The sequence below is a fragment of the Bradysia coprophila genome, unplaced genomic scaffold (genome assembly GCF_014529535.1).
Source record: "Bradysia coprophila strain Holo2 unplaced genomic scaffold, BU_Bcop_v1 contig_350, whole genome shotgun sequence".
Taxonomy (NCBI): Eukaryota; Metazoa; Arthropoda; class Insecta; order Diptera; family Sciaridae; genus Bradysia; species Bradysia coprophila.
In genome coordinates, this window is record NW_023503608.1 from 5854617 (window position 1) to 5872216 (window position 17600).

Genomic DNA, 17600 nt, shown 5'->3' on the forward strand with positions numbered 1-17600 from the left:
GAGCACTCCTGAGAATGGGATAAATTTGAAATGTGTGGCAAAAGTGTTACTTTACGAATCATTTTTTGTCCTTCGGTTCAAAACAAATTTGTGGATCGCACTGTATTTGTGGTAACACTTAACTGCTAAACTGCTAAATTAAAAAAAAAATTGTTTGTCTGTTGAGATAGTTTCGGACATTTGTTAAATGAAACGAAAACAAAAAAGCAGTGCGCTTGCTTTTGAATAACTGCACGTTTTTGCACGAGTTTTAGAAACATTCGTCCCCCATTTAATGCGTTCCTATTTTTTGAATAGCCATTTTAGCGAAAATTTTAACAAAACACATGGTATGATGTTTTAAAACCGGCTATTCATATGTTATTGACAACGGCGACAAATATAATGTAGTGAATCCTGGGTCGGGCTTGCTTATAATTATGGTAAAGTGTATCTATTAATGAAGTAATAGATTTATAGCACCAAACATTAGACAACAGTAAAAACAGTGGAATGAACCGATTTACTAACTGTGACGGGATACGTTTGTCATCGTCATCAATACCTTTAGTTTCAAAGGATAATTCCATTTAACAAATTCCGCTTCCCGGGTTTGCCATATTTACATATTATGTTCTAACAATACGAAAAAGCGTATACCGCATACATCATTATGCACAACGAAGCGGCAAAATAATATTATTCAAACTTAAACACCAACAAGTGTTAAGACAAATTGATGTAATGCAAACAATAAATAAATATTACGAATGAATCTTATTTTAAATAATAAAAAAAAAATTTAATCGAACGCAATTTCGCCGGTGTAAGTTTACAACACAGATCCCTATATTGTGTGGCAAACAGCCGAAAGTTATGTAAATTCCGAGGTAAATTCTGCAGGTTCAAATCAACCTTCAGATTAACCTATAAGTTTCAATGCATTTCTGACATGCATTTCGCTGATAGGTTAAAATACTGACTAGACTAACCATTGCTGGACTCCGTGCTATAATCTGGTGGTACATTTCTATGATGTAGATTTTCAATAAAATCTAAAATGTGAGCGGCGAAACAGTCATTAGTCAGTGTTGTGTGAAGAAGCTTTTTAGCGCTATATGACGATTCGATTATGCGATAAAATAAATGACCTCAAGCACATTTTGATATTGTTTAACATACAAATGGTACTGTGCAATATGTTAATGGATTATCGGAGAATAGGTGTACACCAGATGTAGAGACATATATAAGTTGATGTTAATACGCAGTCATATCACCGCGATTATATAAAATTGGAGACTATTTTGGAATAGACATGTGTTGTGTATACACATACATGGTATACAACACGAAGAGAGTGCAAAAAGTGGGACATCGATGGGAATGTAATTGAAATCCATTATTCGCACGGAGTTATGCATTTTTGTGATATAACTGAATTTCGATCAATAAGCAATTAGTTCTCAATTATTCGTATGCATAATGATGTATGATGCAGAGCAATTAAAGGCCCTTGATGTTCGTCAATTTTTTATGATTAAATTTACCGTTACAATGTCTTCTTTTAGGAGAAAATAATTCGAATTCTTTATAATGCGATAATGATTATGCATGCGCAGCGATCAGTTACATCGCCATGTAATTAATATTGTTGTTATACTGTAACAAATTCATTAAAAATACACTGAAAAAATTCGACTCTCAAAATATCACTCAAGTGTTGTTTGGACCTGACCCAAATGAAGTATAAGATTTCTTATCGGTTTTCATGTTAATTTTGAAGTGGAAATTGGTCGACCAGTAACCACATCAGGCTAGTTTAACATGCAGTTTCCGTAGAGACTAAAATAATCAAATGACTCCTAATTAGGGAATTATTATCTAATGGAGATTGACGTCATTTTGAATTGTCATAATATTTACGAACATAATGTAATAAATGACATCATTCTTCATCGAAAATAATACAATTTCTGCAGCGATGTCCTAATATAATTGAATTTGAATAAAAATCATTAAAGTGATGTAAGATCCCGTTAAACTAAGCTTCCTTCTTCGGTAGAAAAGTAAATACAATTAGGACAGTAAGACCGAACATAGGCAGAGAAGTCAATCCATAAATTATTTGCTATTACATCTGCTCTAGTTTGATTATAAAATTTCTTTAAGTATGGAAAAGTCTGTCGATCACAGATCACTGACCACGCGTTCGCGGAAGAAACATGATACAACCATCCTTTAATTCAGATTTTCATTTTTTTTTTGATTTATGCATAATTAATGCGAAATGTCTCTTTCGTTCGCTAAGAATACGTTAATTTTGCTTGTGAATTAAGAAAAACTCATTTTACGGTTATTCGTACGTTGAACAACAAGCGAAGTGGATGATTTTTTTTTGTATTGCAGTTTAAAACCACAACCGGCATGAAGAAGATGCATGTTGTCATTCCATTAAAATGCTAATTTGGATTGAGTAGATGTCTCTAAACTTGTTCTGTTTTACATACTCGTCATAATTGTTGTTTTTTACTTTCGGTGGAGTGGAACAAATGGCAAAACCAAATTTGAATATTTTGACTTTGACCGACGTTTTATTTGTGACACTCGAGTTAACACCACGAATTTGCCTCATATAGAATTCTAATTGTGGCGTAGGTGGTCTTTTTTAGAATACAGGGTACTCTATCCTGGCTTAACCGATGGGTATGTAATCCGATATCGATAGCCGAAATAATGAACCTTTGAAAGTATGAGCAACATGATCGAAGGGAGGACCGCAAAGATATACCTTTTTAGAAAAGGCTAATGATTTTTTGTCGACAACGATGAATCCCTAACAGCATAACGTTTAATTAAAATATATCAAACAATAAACGATAAAAAAATTTAATACAGCGGCCGTCAGTGATACTATGTCTTTCTACGGTTTTACCACTAACATGTAAGTCTGTGTAACCATTTCACCAGTATAAACAAGTATACATAAGCAGTTTGATTTAGAACTTTAAAAGTGCATTATCTATGCCGACAGCTTGGTTTATTTCACCAACTGTTCATTGGGCCTGTGAAGTTGGTGAGCCCAAATGAGGTAATGCACAATCTGAGGTCAAGATACTTCGATGTAACATTGTACCGATGTTCATGCCATCCTGGATAGTAGTCAAAACAAAAGAAGTAACAGATTCAGTTGTTAGTATACGCTAATAAAATTTGAGGGTGACAACGTTTATTTATAGCAACTTTCACGACTTTTATTGACCACAGGATTGTAGTTGTGTTCAAGGAAGTTACGTTTATAATAGTCTTCAGATCTGTTAAATTTCACTAAAACTTGACGTAACTATTTTTATATGTCTCTGTGTGGTAAGACTAACATTATGCATCAGCTCGGAGAGAGAGTTTGGGTTTATAATTGCATCGACACATTAAAAATTATATGTCTAAATAATTATTTTGACGAGTTGGATTATGATCCGCACCTTTCAGCTTTGGATCACAATCACCAACTCGTTAATTTTGACATTTGGACACAGGGCATAATATTTATGAATTGCGTACGGTCAAATTTTCGTCAAGACACTATACTAATAAATAATCTCCATTCAATTTCGATTGGTTTCTCAATTGAACACTTCTACAAGAAATTAACACTTTCAAAATTATTTTTTATTTTAAAGAATGTTGTCACCCTATTGTTACCTGCAGAAAAAATTCTTCATTTAATAACTTGATTATCGATTGGTGGGGTCTAGATAATTCAAATAAAATTATTGATAAGAAGATCTAAAGGCCAGTTTTCCTGTAGTCAGCTCAGTGCATTTTTAACTCCGACTATTGAGTTAACAAAACGGACTGCAGCGTAATTTACATCATTGTCACATTAAAACAAGTTCGACAAATTTCATAGCAAAAATGGCTAAAAATATTTTGGTTAGTTCTCGAAAACGTGTGCTCTTTCGTATCTAAATCTGCATATTTATCAATTAAATTAATTTTTTAACTTAAGAAGACCTTAACCTTTTGAATAAATTAAATGAATTTCAATATTGCAAGAACGTTAGCTTAAGATTATGTAAAAAAAAACTCAACAAAAAATCCGTTTCAGCTAATTTTTATTGGACTAATTCATTTCATTGAGTATATCCAGTCGTTACCGATTCAACCGAATTTCGATATGACATTGTAAGACGCGCTAATTGCTTCCATAGTTTTATAGCGTTTTATTGATATTTTCAATTTGTTTTCACATTAGAGACAATGAATTCATAAATTTGGGAGAAATCGACACTGGATATGAAGAACCGTCCGTGTACATTTTTAAGCGAATGGTAAATCAGTTGGCTGAACAAATGAACGGCATGATAGTGAACGAACACAGGTGACATGGCGTGCGTAGTAAATAAATTCGTTTTAAAACTAAAGAGAAAATAATTCACAGTTACAAGACGCCCAACACTGTTGTCCAACAGACCACAATGATTGTCGATGGGAAACCTCATGTAATGGGATCGTATTCAGTGACGGATGACAATGGATTAACTATCATGACGGTGTATAAAGCAGATGAGAAAGGCTTTCGACCGATGACTAGGGTTTCATTTAAGAATAGAAAGGATATTAGAAGTCTTCTTGGTAAATGAATGCGGGCTTGCCTGAACAAAAAGTGAAACCTAGTATTTATAGTCCGAAACAGACGTAAATCACTATTCATCAGTGTGAAGTGAAAAACATAATTATACTATGTCATGAATATATCTCTGGAAAGAAATCGCAAATGTAGAACTGTTAAACAAACTGTATTAAGAAGAATAACATTGACCTAAATCTACTACTTCGTGATAGGCATGGACACAAATCTCACACTTAACTAATTATCAATAAACTCATGTCTTCGGTTGTTTTTCTAAAATTACAACAGTGCTACTTCTCACAACATGATCAACACATTACGCCAGTCGTCTTACTCTAACCGTGCAAGTGTAAGCAGTAAGTCTGAGTACAAAGGGATCATACTAGAGGGATTCTTTTGAAAATTCATCTATCAAAATCGGACCCATTTCGTCTGGGATGGATATATACATGGTTTGAAAGGTCTTTGCCAGTAGACCTCAAAACATTGATTGTAAATTTTTTGTAACATATATCAATGGATGTTCACAAACCTGCAATGACCTGAAAGTACATATTTGACCTCAGCTTTTCAATGAGCCCACTACCTGCATCGCTCACATTTAGCAGCCAACAAATGAGGTTAAGAAACACCACTCTCTGGGTGGAGAGAAGAGTGATTTTAGAGAAATTGATATCGGAATACCCCAAGGTAGTGTCCTCGGTCCCTTGCTCTTCCTTATATACATAAATGACATTTTCCGTCTTCCCACCCACGGCGTAGCCGCCCTCTTTGCTGATGATACAGGTGTGTTCTGCTCAGGTGATACTGTTGAAACGAATGTTGAGCGTTTGAAAAGTGATGCGAAACTGATCAAGGACTTTCTCGACGAGAACAGGTTGTCCCTTAATGTAAAAAAGACTAAGTGTATGCACTTCCGACGCGCTGAACGCTTACTTGCAGATTCGGTGACCCTGGAAGACCAGGTCATTGAGAGAGTAAGTGTGTTTAAGTACCTGGGTGTCTTGCTGGACGACAAGTTGACTTGGAATTCCCAAGTTACGGAAATGTGTCGCAGGCTGTCGTCTGTCTGTGGTGTTTTGTGTAAGCTCAAAAGGCTGCTACCGAGGGCAGTGCTCATGAAGGTTTATTTTGCCCTTGCGCACCCTATAATTTGTTACCTGCCGGGAGCGTGGGGCACTGCGTGTAAGAAGTCTATCGAACAGCTACAAGTTCTGCAGAAGCGTTGTCTGAAGCATGTGAATAGACTTCCCTTGCGTCATCCGACTGTCGACCTGTTTCGGAGATACTGTCCGAGAGTCCTTAATGTAGACAGTATTGTTAAGTATAGCGTTTGCAGCTTTGTGTATAAGGCCATCGGTAAACAGTCCTTCTGTAACATACCCTTCCAAGGGGCCTCACATTGCTACAATACGAGAGGAAAGCACCTGCTCAGAGCATCGGCTACTAGGACGAAGAGCGGTGAAAGGGCGATTTCTGCTCTAGGGTGTAGACTGTACAATTCCTTACCGAATGAGGTTAAGTTTGCTCAGCCGAATTGCTTTCAAGCTCGCCTGAAGGGTTGGCTTCTAGAGAATCAATACTGATATTTCTGTGACATTTGACTGGGATAGTGTCGATGAGTTGATGGATCATCGGGGTTTTTTTTCATTGGATGCTGGATTTTTGGTGCGTGAAGGATGCCTCTGCCTCCTGCTCCCCCACGGCAATGCCTCCTAGGCTTACTCCAGCTTGTCTCCCCATTCCTTTCTGATTTATTATCGTATTAAATTTTTCATTTAATTCTATATTTTTGATTTCCATGCTGTATTTCAAGTAAATTTTTCCATCCTTATTTTTAGGCCAGCTATTGTAAATTGCAGGTCAAGTTTCATGCTATATTTCAAGGACAATATTTTTTTTATATAATTTTAATTGGTTACTCCTTTAAAGTGTCTCACAGTGGAGAACCGCAATGCGATTTGTTATACTAATTTCATGATGTAGAAATGTTTGAATAAACTAAACTAAAACCCTTTGTAAGTGGTTTTGGGCGATATCAGTTCGTTTGTAAGTTGTGATTTTTCTGAATTTCGTCGCAGACAATAGACAATTACATTGTGCAGTTTGAATGAAATATTCTTCTTACAAAACTATATAACTTTCTCTTTGATCCTTCAAGCTTTCATTTGACGAAATTTGAAAATTTGTCGAAATACAAAAATTTGACTGAAATCAAAAATTTTACGAAATTCAAAAATTTGGCTATGATCAAAAATTTTACGGAAATTGAAAATTTGACGAAATTCAAAAATTTGACGAAATTCAAAAATTTGACGAAAATCGAAAATTTGACGAAAACCGAAAATTTGACGAAAATCGAAAATAAAACGAAAATTCGAAAATTTGACGAAAATCGAAAATTTGACGACAATTGAAAATACGACGAAAATAGAAATTCTATAATTTGTCTTTCAAAGGAACTTTCTATCTATCAAAGATCCCGATATGTGGGTCACATAGCTCACACTGAAAACGGTGGTAGCTCCAAAATAAACAACCTTTTAGGAAAACCATGAAACACGTGTCGACTAAAATTGTCTTTTAAACGAACTTTCTATCTGCCATATTTTCCGAGTTATGAAATTTCCATTTGTCATATTTTCTGAGTTATAATTAACATAGCTCAACAGCTTAAAACGCTCATAGCTCCGAAATTATAACCTTTTATGAAAATTCCTTCAAATTAGTTTCTTAGAATTACGTCCTTGACATACCCTGAAAATTTCAGCCAAATCCACCGGTAAATATAAAAGTTTCGTTGTAACAGAAGGACAAAGTAACAAATTACCAACCTTCATCAATTTCAAAACATATGAATATGAAAATCCATTTCTTAGTACAAATTTCAAAGTTTTGAAATTTAATATCTCGGCCAAATTTTAACCTTATGAGGCATGTGATAGCTCGTTGAACTCGTATGGACGCCCAGATTGCGAAAAAAAAACTTTTAGGGTAGTAGGAGCGGAGGGGGAAAGTCAAAAAGTCAAAAAGTCAAAAAGGATGCCATCCTCAGTCCTACGGATTTTTTTTGTTAAATTTTTTAGTGTGAACGGACTTGCGTCACGGCCCTTCACTAACGTAGGGTCATGATAACTATTATTCACATTTCCTTCTTAACTAATAACTATTCGCCTTAACGCGAACGATATTTACCAGACGCTGTCACGGTGTGGTTGAATTGAGTTTAATTAAACGTGTGGTCGCAAATTTGATATTTTTCGATATTCTTAGTCTGACCCTGAACCAAGTTCCACAAAAATTTTTGATTTCCTATTCTATTTGTTTCTAATTAAATTCCCATAAAAAACTTTTTGGTAAAAAAAGACAATAAATAATTCTCATGAAAGACTTTATTTAGACTGATTTTGTATACTGAAATTTCTCAAAAAGTTTTTTATGCAAATTATTTGTAGGAAAAGGTTTTTTTTACAAATTATGTGTCGACAATGAAAAATTTTGAGAAAAAAATATTGGGAACCGGTTTTGAAAGTTTTTTTTTTATAAATTAGGTCAGATTAGCTCTTCCAATATCCAAAAAAAATTACTTTTTAAAATTTTCTACGTGGCAACTTTCCAGTAGTCCAAAGTTTTTCTCTGTTATTTGACCATAGTTTCGAAACTCAACGATATCTAAGTTACATACATGATAATTTTTCGCAACCAAACTGATTAATTTTGTCTTTCTGGTAGTCTCAGCTTTCCAATAACACCCCATTTGCTATATATTTCGACAACAGTGCCGTTCTGTTGAGTGCCTAAGTGAGGTAAGTCCATCTACAACGACATTTTTGGAACGTGGTTCAGGTTCACGAACAGACTAAGAATATCGAAAAATATCAAATTTGCGACCACACGTTTAATAAAACTTCATTCAACCACACCGTGCTGTATAATGGCAGGTTGGTGCAAGACTAGAAAAATACAAGGTAAATATATGGGCGGAGGTAATGCGCGGCCTAGCACAATAGTTGCTAATGACACCTTTTTTAAAATGATTGACTATGATTTACTTGTGTTTATATCTACATTGGAAAAATATCAGCTAAATTATCTGATCTGATTTGCAATCTTTAAATGTCTATCTAAGTTCCTGAGTTACGTTGACTTTATGGCTAAGTGTTTTACCGACTACCTAAAATCGTGTGACACCAACTCCCTATTTTCTTAACATTTTCTCTGTTTTTCACTGCACATTTACTATATTTCCTACGTTTATTGGTCATTACAGAACAAATGTCACCATATGAAGTTGGTTCATATGAAAATAAGCGCAGTGACAGCAGTAATTTTTTGACAAAATGTACTAAAATATGGAAAAACTCTATTACATTTCTTCTTAGTTTCTAAACATCATTCTACTATTACGTGTGACACCACTTCCTTGAGTTGACAACCCCTCGCTTTACGGTAATATTCAATGGTCTGTCACAAAGTTTTGTAATATGTCAAAATGTCTCTATTTCATCAGCGAAACCTTGAACACCTGAGCGAGTACGTAGTTGACAGCATTATGAATTCTACATACCTGTTTCAGTTTTAACATATGTTCTAAGTTACCTGTTTAGAAGTAATAGGACGACATGTAGATAAAAATGTAACACAGGTGACTTGTCTTTTTACAAAAGAAAGTCATCGTACTTTAGTTGCCTGAGTACTAAGAACTGACAACCACTTTGGTTAGGTAGCTAGCACTCTTATATCCGATTCGATCAACAAATGAGAAGTTAAATTTACCATCACTTCCACGAGAGTAGCATTTCCATGGGTATGAAGGGAATACTGGTCAAACGAGAATATTTTGTTGTTTATTTATTTACTTAAAGAAGAAAAATGGCAAATAAATAGCTAGCTATGGAGAATCTTACAAACGTAGAGTACGTATGCAGCCTGACTCATAAGCAAGTTTGAGTGCAATTGGACCAGTGAAAACCACGTCAATATTGGGCTGTTATCATGAGTTTAAAAAAAGTGTTCTCAATTATTGTTAATGTAGTTATAACACTACACTTGTGTGATTCCAATGGAATTAAAATCAAAGAGAATTATGCAAATGATGCAATGGACCAACCTTCAGATATGAGCAGTGTTAATGTAACTGATGTTACCGAAAAGGTGAATTTAAGTGAGTCAATGACAATGACATCAACACTCAAATCTGATATCAGAATCTCTGATCAGAAATATACGCAGAATACCAGTGGTGAATACAAGCACGAGTAAGATACAATCGATTTTTACTCCAAAGAAATAGACTGAAGAGCTTACAGAATTTAATTTTACAGAGTATTCTTCAGCAATGGAAACTGGCGTGCAGAGCATGGCGAATATGAGGATCATGATGGAAACGTTGTCTTTGTAGTAAGGGGTGTATTTCAGTACTATACGAAAGAAGTAATTAATTCAATCTATATTGAAAACTTAAAAAGTTGAAGTCTGTTTCGAATTATTTCACTTTCAAGGGCACATACAACACCACATTATATATCGTGGATGAATATGGTTACCACAATTTCGAACTTCCTCCACAATTATCAACAGAAGACGGTACAGTTGACTTTCGACCAGATGTCATAAGTTCTTCGGAATGTGGTGGCTATAAAGAAAGTTATTGCATTGATCCAAAGTTGTTGGCATTGTTGGTTGGATAGTAGATACGTGCGTATATTTTGTGATAATTATGTTTTTAATTCGAAATCGCCTTAACTTATGCATTGTGAATGGTTGGTCGAACTTTAGGTGAAAATAGAAGAGTATTGGCAAAAAATTATGTGTTTTGTGTGATAGAAGTAACTTTACATTTTGAAGTAATAAATAGAAATATTGATAATGAAAATTAGGCGAGATTTGATTTGAAAGAGAAAAGAATTAAAGTGAAAAGTCTGCAGTTCGTTTTAAAGACAGTTTTCCATTTTATTATGGTTTTTACAATTGGACGAGCCGCGCTTTACTGTTTTACCCGGTTTAACAATGATACAATGATTACACGAGTGAAATATAGATGTCGCGAAGACTAGTCCTATGGCTAGATCATGGTCATCTGTTATCACCAGCGTTGACAATATACAACGAAGTTTTCTGGCTATTGTAAAGCTATTTAACTTAGATTAATGTGTGTTAAGACAACACTGGCTGACAACACTGCAAACGTCAACAAGTGTTTTGTTTCTGTGTCTGAATTTAATTATACTTTTTGTAGTCAGAACTGACCAGAAAAACATCTCTGTTGACTAAATCTCAGTTATGAAGTGCCACGGTCGCCGGTAAAGTTGGAGTTCTCGTATAATCATCCAATAAACCAGCGTTTTCGTGCGGCTAATGATACGGTGCTCGTCATAACCTCACACTGTGTACGTGTATAAGCATACCAGTGAAAGACAGTGACAGCTGGATCCACCAGAAATTCACGACGAATATTTTGAGAACGTGTTTCAGTGAATTTTTGGACGCTGTAAGCGGAATTTCTTTGCGGAGAGACATTAGGAAGGCTTGTCGAGATTGGTACTCTTCTTAGTGGTGTGTCACTACCAGGACTCTTAGTTGCTTTGCCTCACTCGCCAGCTTTGTCCTTCGGCTGGTTTATGGTCTAAAAGTTTACTCAATGATGTGGCTAGGTCCTATTTTGCTTCTATATGAGTAAAATGATCCGGACTATTCATAGAGCTTAGGCTTTCGGGCTATAGAGTGGACAAGGTCGACGGATGGATTGGTGGTGTTATGCTGCTGAGAGATGCTAGTTTTTACCGGCTTTTATTTTGATTCCTCGCAGAGACAGCATACACTCAATCAGTGTACAGCTCTCTGAATTTATATCCGGGGAATGTACTCGATGTTGTGCAAAACTCTTTGCAAAGGGACGATATGGTCGCCGTGTCGGGTCGTTGTGCTATTCAGTAGTGTGTCATAATCTGGACAAGCTGTCACCTTGCCTTTTGCACCGAAGGCCCTCTTCTCAAAGGTGGCTGGTTCGTCAGTCTAATTTGGAAGTAAGGGCTTTTGGGCTAAATAATGGTAAAGTTTGGCGGTTGGCCATTTGGTGGCACACTGTTGAGTGACGCTTCTGCCTGGCTCGGCTTTTATATTGGCTCACTGCAGAGAAAGCTTACGTTCGAACGGGCTAGTCTGATGAAATATGAAACTGGACCAGGTTAATATCGAGCGGAATGTAAATCACAGGCTTTGTCAATCTCAATGACAAGGACTGTGATTCGGGCGACAATGTTGCCTTACTTGCTTTCATTAGTGTAAGGCCTAAGGGGTGAGACGCAGCCGTCCTCCCAGTGGCTTTCTGACAATCACAATCTAATGAAGCGAGGTTGACGCTTTCTGCCCTAGAGATTAGCTGATCATTTTGGTACCTAATCATAGGGATCAGTTTGCTCGCCTGGAGTGGCTCGTGTAGAGCGTAAGGTAATAGGTTGAGAAGGAGTTGAGGTCCTGAAAAGGGCTTCAAGATTTTAATGACAGGGTAGTACAAAGGATCCCATGATCTGTGTGCATTGATCAGAAATGATCACCCTAACTGATGAAATCTAGTGTTAAGACAAATGAAGTAAAAGATTGTGTACCGGGCGATACTGGAAACAAAATAGGTAACAGACAGCAAGCATATTATTCACTAATGATATGCTTGGCGAAGAGTTTGCCGGCTGTGAAGTAGAAGATGACTCTTTCACACATCTGGAACTTCAATTTTAGATCCAAAACATTGAAACTGCTCAAAATAATTTGATCAAACGAAGTAACACTATCGATGTTATGCGAAAGATCACGCTAGTAGAAAAGTAAACATTTTACTTTGAATTTGAAATAAGAAAATCCAAAATTGAATCCAAATTGTATTTAACAACCACTTACAACAACTACAAACCTAAAGTTTGGCCTTCACATAGCTTTGCCAATGTATCATGTCTTCCCACCATTGCGGTCGTTCAAAAACTCCAGGACTTTGGAATAATTTCGATTGCAAATGACGATAAACTTCGCCATCGCTCATTCCCAACGGTGAATCAATGATGAAATCCGTGTGCGCTATAGCATCTACCAGAGCTATTGCATCGTCTTTCAATTTTGACAAAATCTCCAATATGCCTTGTTTATAGAGGGAAAGCGTTGCAGGTGAGGCAAGGAAACCACCCTAAGCGAGACAAAATTTAATTGTTGTAAAAGCTAGAAACTTAACTTAAAATTTATCCCGAAAAGAAGGTAAGGTAACGTACCTCACACAGAATTCCTGAATGGCCCATTAAAATGTTACCACCGTACAATGATAAAACGCGCAGTAATAGAGCCCGTTCGTTTGCAGTTTCCGTGCTATTGCCCAAATTCAAAATATGTTCATAGAATACATTGAAAACCGTTCTCTGAAATGAGCTTTTGTTACGGACTGCCGGATTCTATAAAATCATCGTAAAATCACCTCGGCAAAGGCGGTTGAAAGAGTTTTGGCATAGAAAATTTGCATTTCATTTCTTGCTTCAAATGATGATTTACCAGATGACTTTAAACTGTCGAATCGCTGACCCGTCTGTTCCAATAACCACGCACATAACCAATCCAGCGCAATTTGAATATCTATAAAATGGAAACATAAGTGGAATCGATGTTAGACGCTATGAATGACTTACTCTCCGGCCTGAGAGCCTCGTCGCTGCTAGTGTAATTCGATCTACGATTTATCACTCGATCGAAGTTTTTTAGAAACACTGCAGAACCAAGTGGAGAAACCTTGCCAAATGATTGATATCCACTTTTTCGAACGCTCAATAACCAATTTGAGGTCTGTTGAATGAGAACATTATTTTCGCCTTCGTATGTAATGCTACCATCATTATTATTGCGAAGTTCGCCGAGTCGAGCGACTGAATAGAAAGAAATTTTTTAAAAACTTTCCGCAAATTTTATGACTTTTGACCGATACGAACTCTTTAAATAACCGTGACCACCACAAGCTTCCCTGCAATCTTGAATCGCTTGTTGTACGGTCCATGTGCAATAGGGCTTTGCTGCTGAGGATAATGCATGCAATTCCATTGCAGTTGCATTCGAATTCGGCTCGCCCATCATTTGCTTGATCAACGACTGATTCATACTCAACGACAACCATTGGGAGAATACTTTAAATGCGATAGCGGTAGCTAAATGAGGTAGCACACGGTATTGATGGGATTGATACTCTAAAACAGAATTTTCTTCTGAACTATTCTCCGGTCCGAATTGCCTTCGACTAGCTGAATATCGGACGGCGATCGTCACCGCCTGGACTAAGTACACAGTTGATGATCCGCATATATTAGCGCGTCCACCGGATAGGGTACCAAATGTCACAGCCATTCGTTTCCGATAATCTTTGATTTTCGTTACATATTTTCCATCCGACGTTATGTCACCGAATCGCGATAAAAGATTTTCTCTTGGGATGCGGACTTGATCGAACATTGCAAAGCTGGAAAATTTTGCTGATTACTGTTGAATGATTCCAAAACCCTAGTAAAGTCGTACCCATTATCAAGTCCATTCAATCCAATTTTTTCGCCCAAATCACCAACCAATATACCAGGAAATGGTTCCAAAGATTTTGGGCACCGGATTGGAACCAAAAATGCATTTAGTCCATGGTATTTGCCATCGGCTGTGTAAAGTTGTGCGAACACAATGCAATGTGTACACGTTTTCCCTGGTATATTCAATCAACGATTTTTTACGATTTTTCACTGCAATGTTGTCTTGCTCACCTAAATTTCCGATCCAGCATTTGGCTGCTTGAAAGTCTGGCGTATGAATGATGAATTCACTCGTTATCGGATCATACGTTGCTGTTGTTCGCATTCCCATTGTGTTCGTTCCGTGTGCGATTTCGGTCAATCCAAATGCACCAAATATTTCCATTCTTTCGCACGCATCCACGTACTTCTGAAGTCTTTCGGTGCCTAGAGCACGCAACACGAACGTGAACACAGCTACACCCAGAGCTGCTTTAGCCCAAAAATCACCATACGCAGTAAGTGCTTGATAGTAAATCAAGTCAAGGTGAGGATTTTGTATAAACTAAAATGAAATTTATCGCTTCTTGTGTTAGTGCTTCGCAATTTACTTAATTGGAAGATGATTATTATCTCAGTACATCTAAGGATGTCCAGAATTTTTGAGCATGGATTAAGTTGTGACGACGAACAGCTAACTGCCTTAATTCATCCAACGTTTGAGCGGAATTACTTCTTGCAAATTCTGGATGACCTTCCATAAAAGTCCATATTTTGTGCTGAAAAACCATATCTTTAAGCCATCGTGGAAAGTATGCTTTGGACAAATTTTCAAAGTTGTAATAAAATCGGCATGGTGCCTTCAAGGGTAAAGTTTATATTTACAATGTTGAAAAGAAAGAATGCTACTCTCATGTATCCAGGCCTCTCACACCTCCTTATTTCCTTATTTTTCCTTATTTTTATAAAAACCTACTTATTCCTCCTTATTTTATTAAAAAATCGTTATTTTCCTTATTTTTCGCAAAATTCATCGACGGAAATCAAAATTGAGAAAAAAAAAATTCGCTGCGCGACAAAAAAAAACAATTTTAATTATTTAACACATAATAATAAAAAGGTGGTGTTCCAACATGACCGGTTATTTTTGTGGTTCGACACCGCCTCTCGGCTCGAGAGTCTCGAGTAGAACTATTTGGTTTAACATGTAAATCAACCTTAACATTGTCTCAGACATGCGTCCTTATTAAAAACAATTCAATGTTTTCGCCTTATTTACACTTACTTCTTTCAAATTTATACTTTTATACTTTCACCAATTTTTTTTTTTCGAAATTCGAACAGGATAATAAACAACAGCTTTTGCAGTTAACGAGATCAAAATCTAATCCAGCAAGTTTTTAAACTTGAGGGTGGGGTCAAGTAAGAATTCACACCGTAAGTAAGTACGTTTTAAATTTCAAAAATGTTGTCGCATCGAAAACTGATTAAAAACTGCCACCCTACAAAAACGATAGGTATGTCAAAATAAACAGTGCTGCGTTTTATTTTGAAGCGCACTTACAGTGATTATTGGTAAAGCTAAGCTTTACTAAGAATCTAATTCAAGCCTTAAGCGTGCCCAAAATGTTCAAATTTTTATCGTGATAAAAGTAAATTTTACGATACAACTTTACAAAAACGATACGTCAAAATAAACAATAATGCGTTTTATTTTAAAGTTGAGACGGACTGCCGATGTTAATTGCTGTATCTTAGAACAATTTCGATTTTTATCGAAAAATTTCTACTCATTTTTCCGAATAATTTGATGTAGATGTTTCTTATGGACCTTTTGAATTATTTCTAGAGAAACGCTATATTCCGCGACGAATTCTTTTCAATTTTCAGCTTAGAAATACTAGAGTATGTAGTCGAATATAGATTTTTTCGATCCAGTCCGGCCCTATACAGTACCCTATACGATAGATTACCTTTGTTAACTTTCAGGCGCTTGATATAGCTTTTTATGCTACAAGAACTATAAAATGGTATATTGAAACTAGGTTTCGTAAACTAGGTCCTTGACCTCGTCTCGATCTATATCGAATCGATTTTTGATGAGGACGGTGCTGCTGCAGTTACAACATTTGACTGCATTTACAGTGAAAAAGGGCAAGTGCTGCTGCTCGACTTGGATCAAATTTGTAACACTATGCAATTCCATGTAGTCAAAAAGTTAAACAAAACAACTTGAAAATGCAAGTTGAAAATTTTTCTGATAAACAGAAGCTTCCTATCTTGCAAGTCTACTCAAACAAATGAATTTTTTTTTATCAAATTTTGTGAAGTGATACTAAGATTGATATTCACTAAGTACTTTGAAGTACACAAAAATAGATTTAACCTTTGCTCCAACTTTCGTATTTGTCTTCAATTGAAAAATCTTACTTTTAGGCGCTGTGAATCTTCTGGTTCCAATATAAGTGCCAGTTTCTTATAATTGAAACTAGCACGCTGTCGATAGATTGTTAACGGTCCATTGGGAAGATCAGGAAAAATAGTTTTATCGTCGAAAATTGATGTACCGTTGTTGCTATTGAAGAAGATTTTTTTTAGACTTTATCTCTTAAACTTTTTCAACACAAAATTACTTCTCTTGACCTTCGGACATCTTTGAATAGTTTTTTTTTTAAATTTACTGCTCGCTTTTCTAAAAAAAAACTTTATTTTCCGGTTAATGTTTTCCGTCGATTTATAAGACTAGTCTAAATTAGTCTAACAAAAATCTTGTTAGATGACGACCGGCAACTGAATAACTCAAAAGTAAAAATTTTGTTTGTTTATTATCACAAAATTTCGTTATCTTTTCCTCTACCAACAACTGAACAGTGTGAAGTGTATGATTATTTTGAGTATATGTGACAGTGCAGTACTAAGATAGTTATTTCGCCATTGCATCGAAAGAGTCACCGTGACGCGAATTCTTTTAATTAAGAAGTTTTCTTTTATATTCAGTATGCGTTATGCGACCGACACTTTGTATCTGATTTTAGGCCTCAATATGATCGAACATTGATTTGGTTTTTCCTTTTAAATAACTGAGTTGATACAGCACTGGCTAGACATTAATTAAATCATTGCTGTGAAACGATAGATAATTGGCGATATAGAATGATAAAATGATTAAGAGTTTTCCTGGCGATTTATCAAAATTTGTTTGATTTTCGTTTGTGAAATGTTCGATAGTTACAATCTTCATCCACCAGATTGCCATTTTTAATGAATGTCTGTGGATAATTATATCATTTCACATTTTAAATACACACTGCATTATTGACATTAAAAACATTGGTGATTGAATTCAAACGAGCCCGTGCTCGAATAATCATAATCAAAAATAGGACCAGTTCTCAGCTCGGCCAATGTGCCATTTTTTTTCTTGCGCAACAATGTACTGCTATTCTCCTTTTTATCGAATGTTGGTT

General features: G+C 35.9%; 3 protein-coding genes across 4 annotated transcripts; 2 read left to right on the forward strand and 1 right to left on the reverse strand.

Annotated features, from left to right (window-relative positions):
• Positions 1–3771: 3771 nt before the first annotated feature.
• On the forward strand, positions 3772–4762 carry LOC119080544. Of its 2 annotated transcripts, none has more exons than XM_037188959.1 (4): positions 3772–3912; positions 4088–4164; positions 4235–4360; positions 4452–4762. In XM_037188959.1, exons 1-4 carry the CDS (start codon positions 3895–3897, stop codon positions 4459–4461), a joined length of 231 nt encoding a protein of 76 aa, XP_037044854.1. In that variant the 5' UTR covers positions 3772–3894; the 3' UTR covers positions 4462–4762. The 2 variants fall into 2 exon arrangements, with proteins under 2 accessions (XP_037044854.1, XP_037044852.1); XM_037188957.1 differs by having other exon boundaries at positions 3774–3912; positions 4421–4746.
• A 4450-nt stretch (positions 4763–9212) lies between these two features.
• On the forward strand, positions 9213–10487 carry LOC119080543. The gene is made up of 3 exons (XM_037188956.1): positions 9213–9870; positions 9937–10045; positions 10114–10487. Exons 1-3 carry the CDS (start codon positions 9608–9610, stop codon positions 10300–10302), a joined length of 561 nt encoding a protein of 186 aa, XP_037044851.1. The 5' UTR covers positions 9213–9607; the 3' UTR covers positions 10303–10487.
• Positions 10488–12482: 1995 nt separating this feature from the next.
• On the reverse strand, positions 12483–16929 carry LOC119080416 (peroxisomal acyl-coenzyme A oxidase 3-like). Its single transcript, XM_037188757.1, has 10 exons — positions 16767–16929; positions 16564–16708; positions 14775–14912; positions 14386–14698; positions 14153–14327; positions 13576–14096; positions 13279–13512; positions 13071–13225; positions 12871–13014; positions 12483–12788 (listed from the first exon to the last, which is right to left on the reverse strand). The coding sequence occupies exons 1-10, from the start codon at positions 16784–16786 to the stop codon at positions 12522–12524; spliced, it is 2112 nt and encodes a 703-aa protein (XP_037044652.1). The 5' UTR covers positions 16787–16929; the 3' UTR covers positions 12483–12521.
• Between the last annotated feature and the right edge of the window lie 671 nt (positions 16930–17600).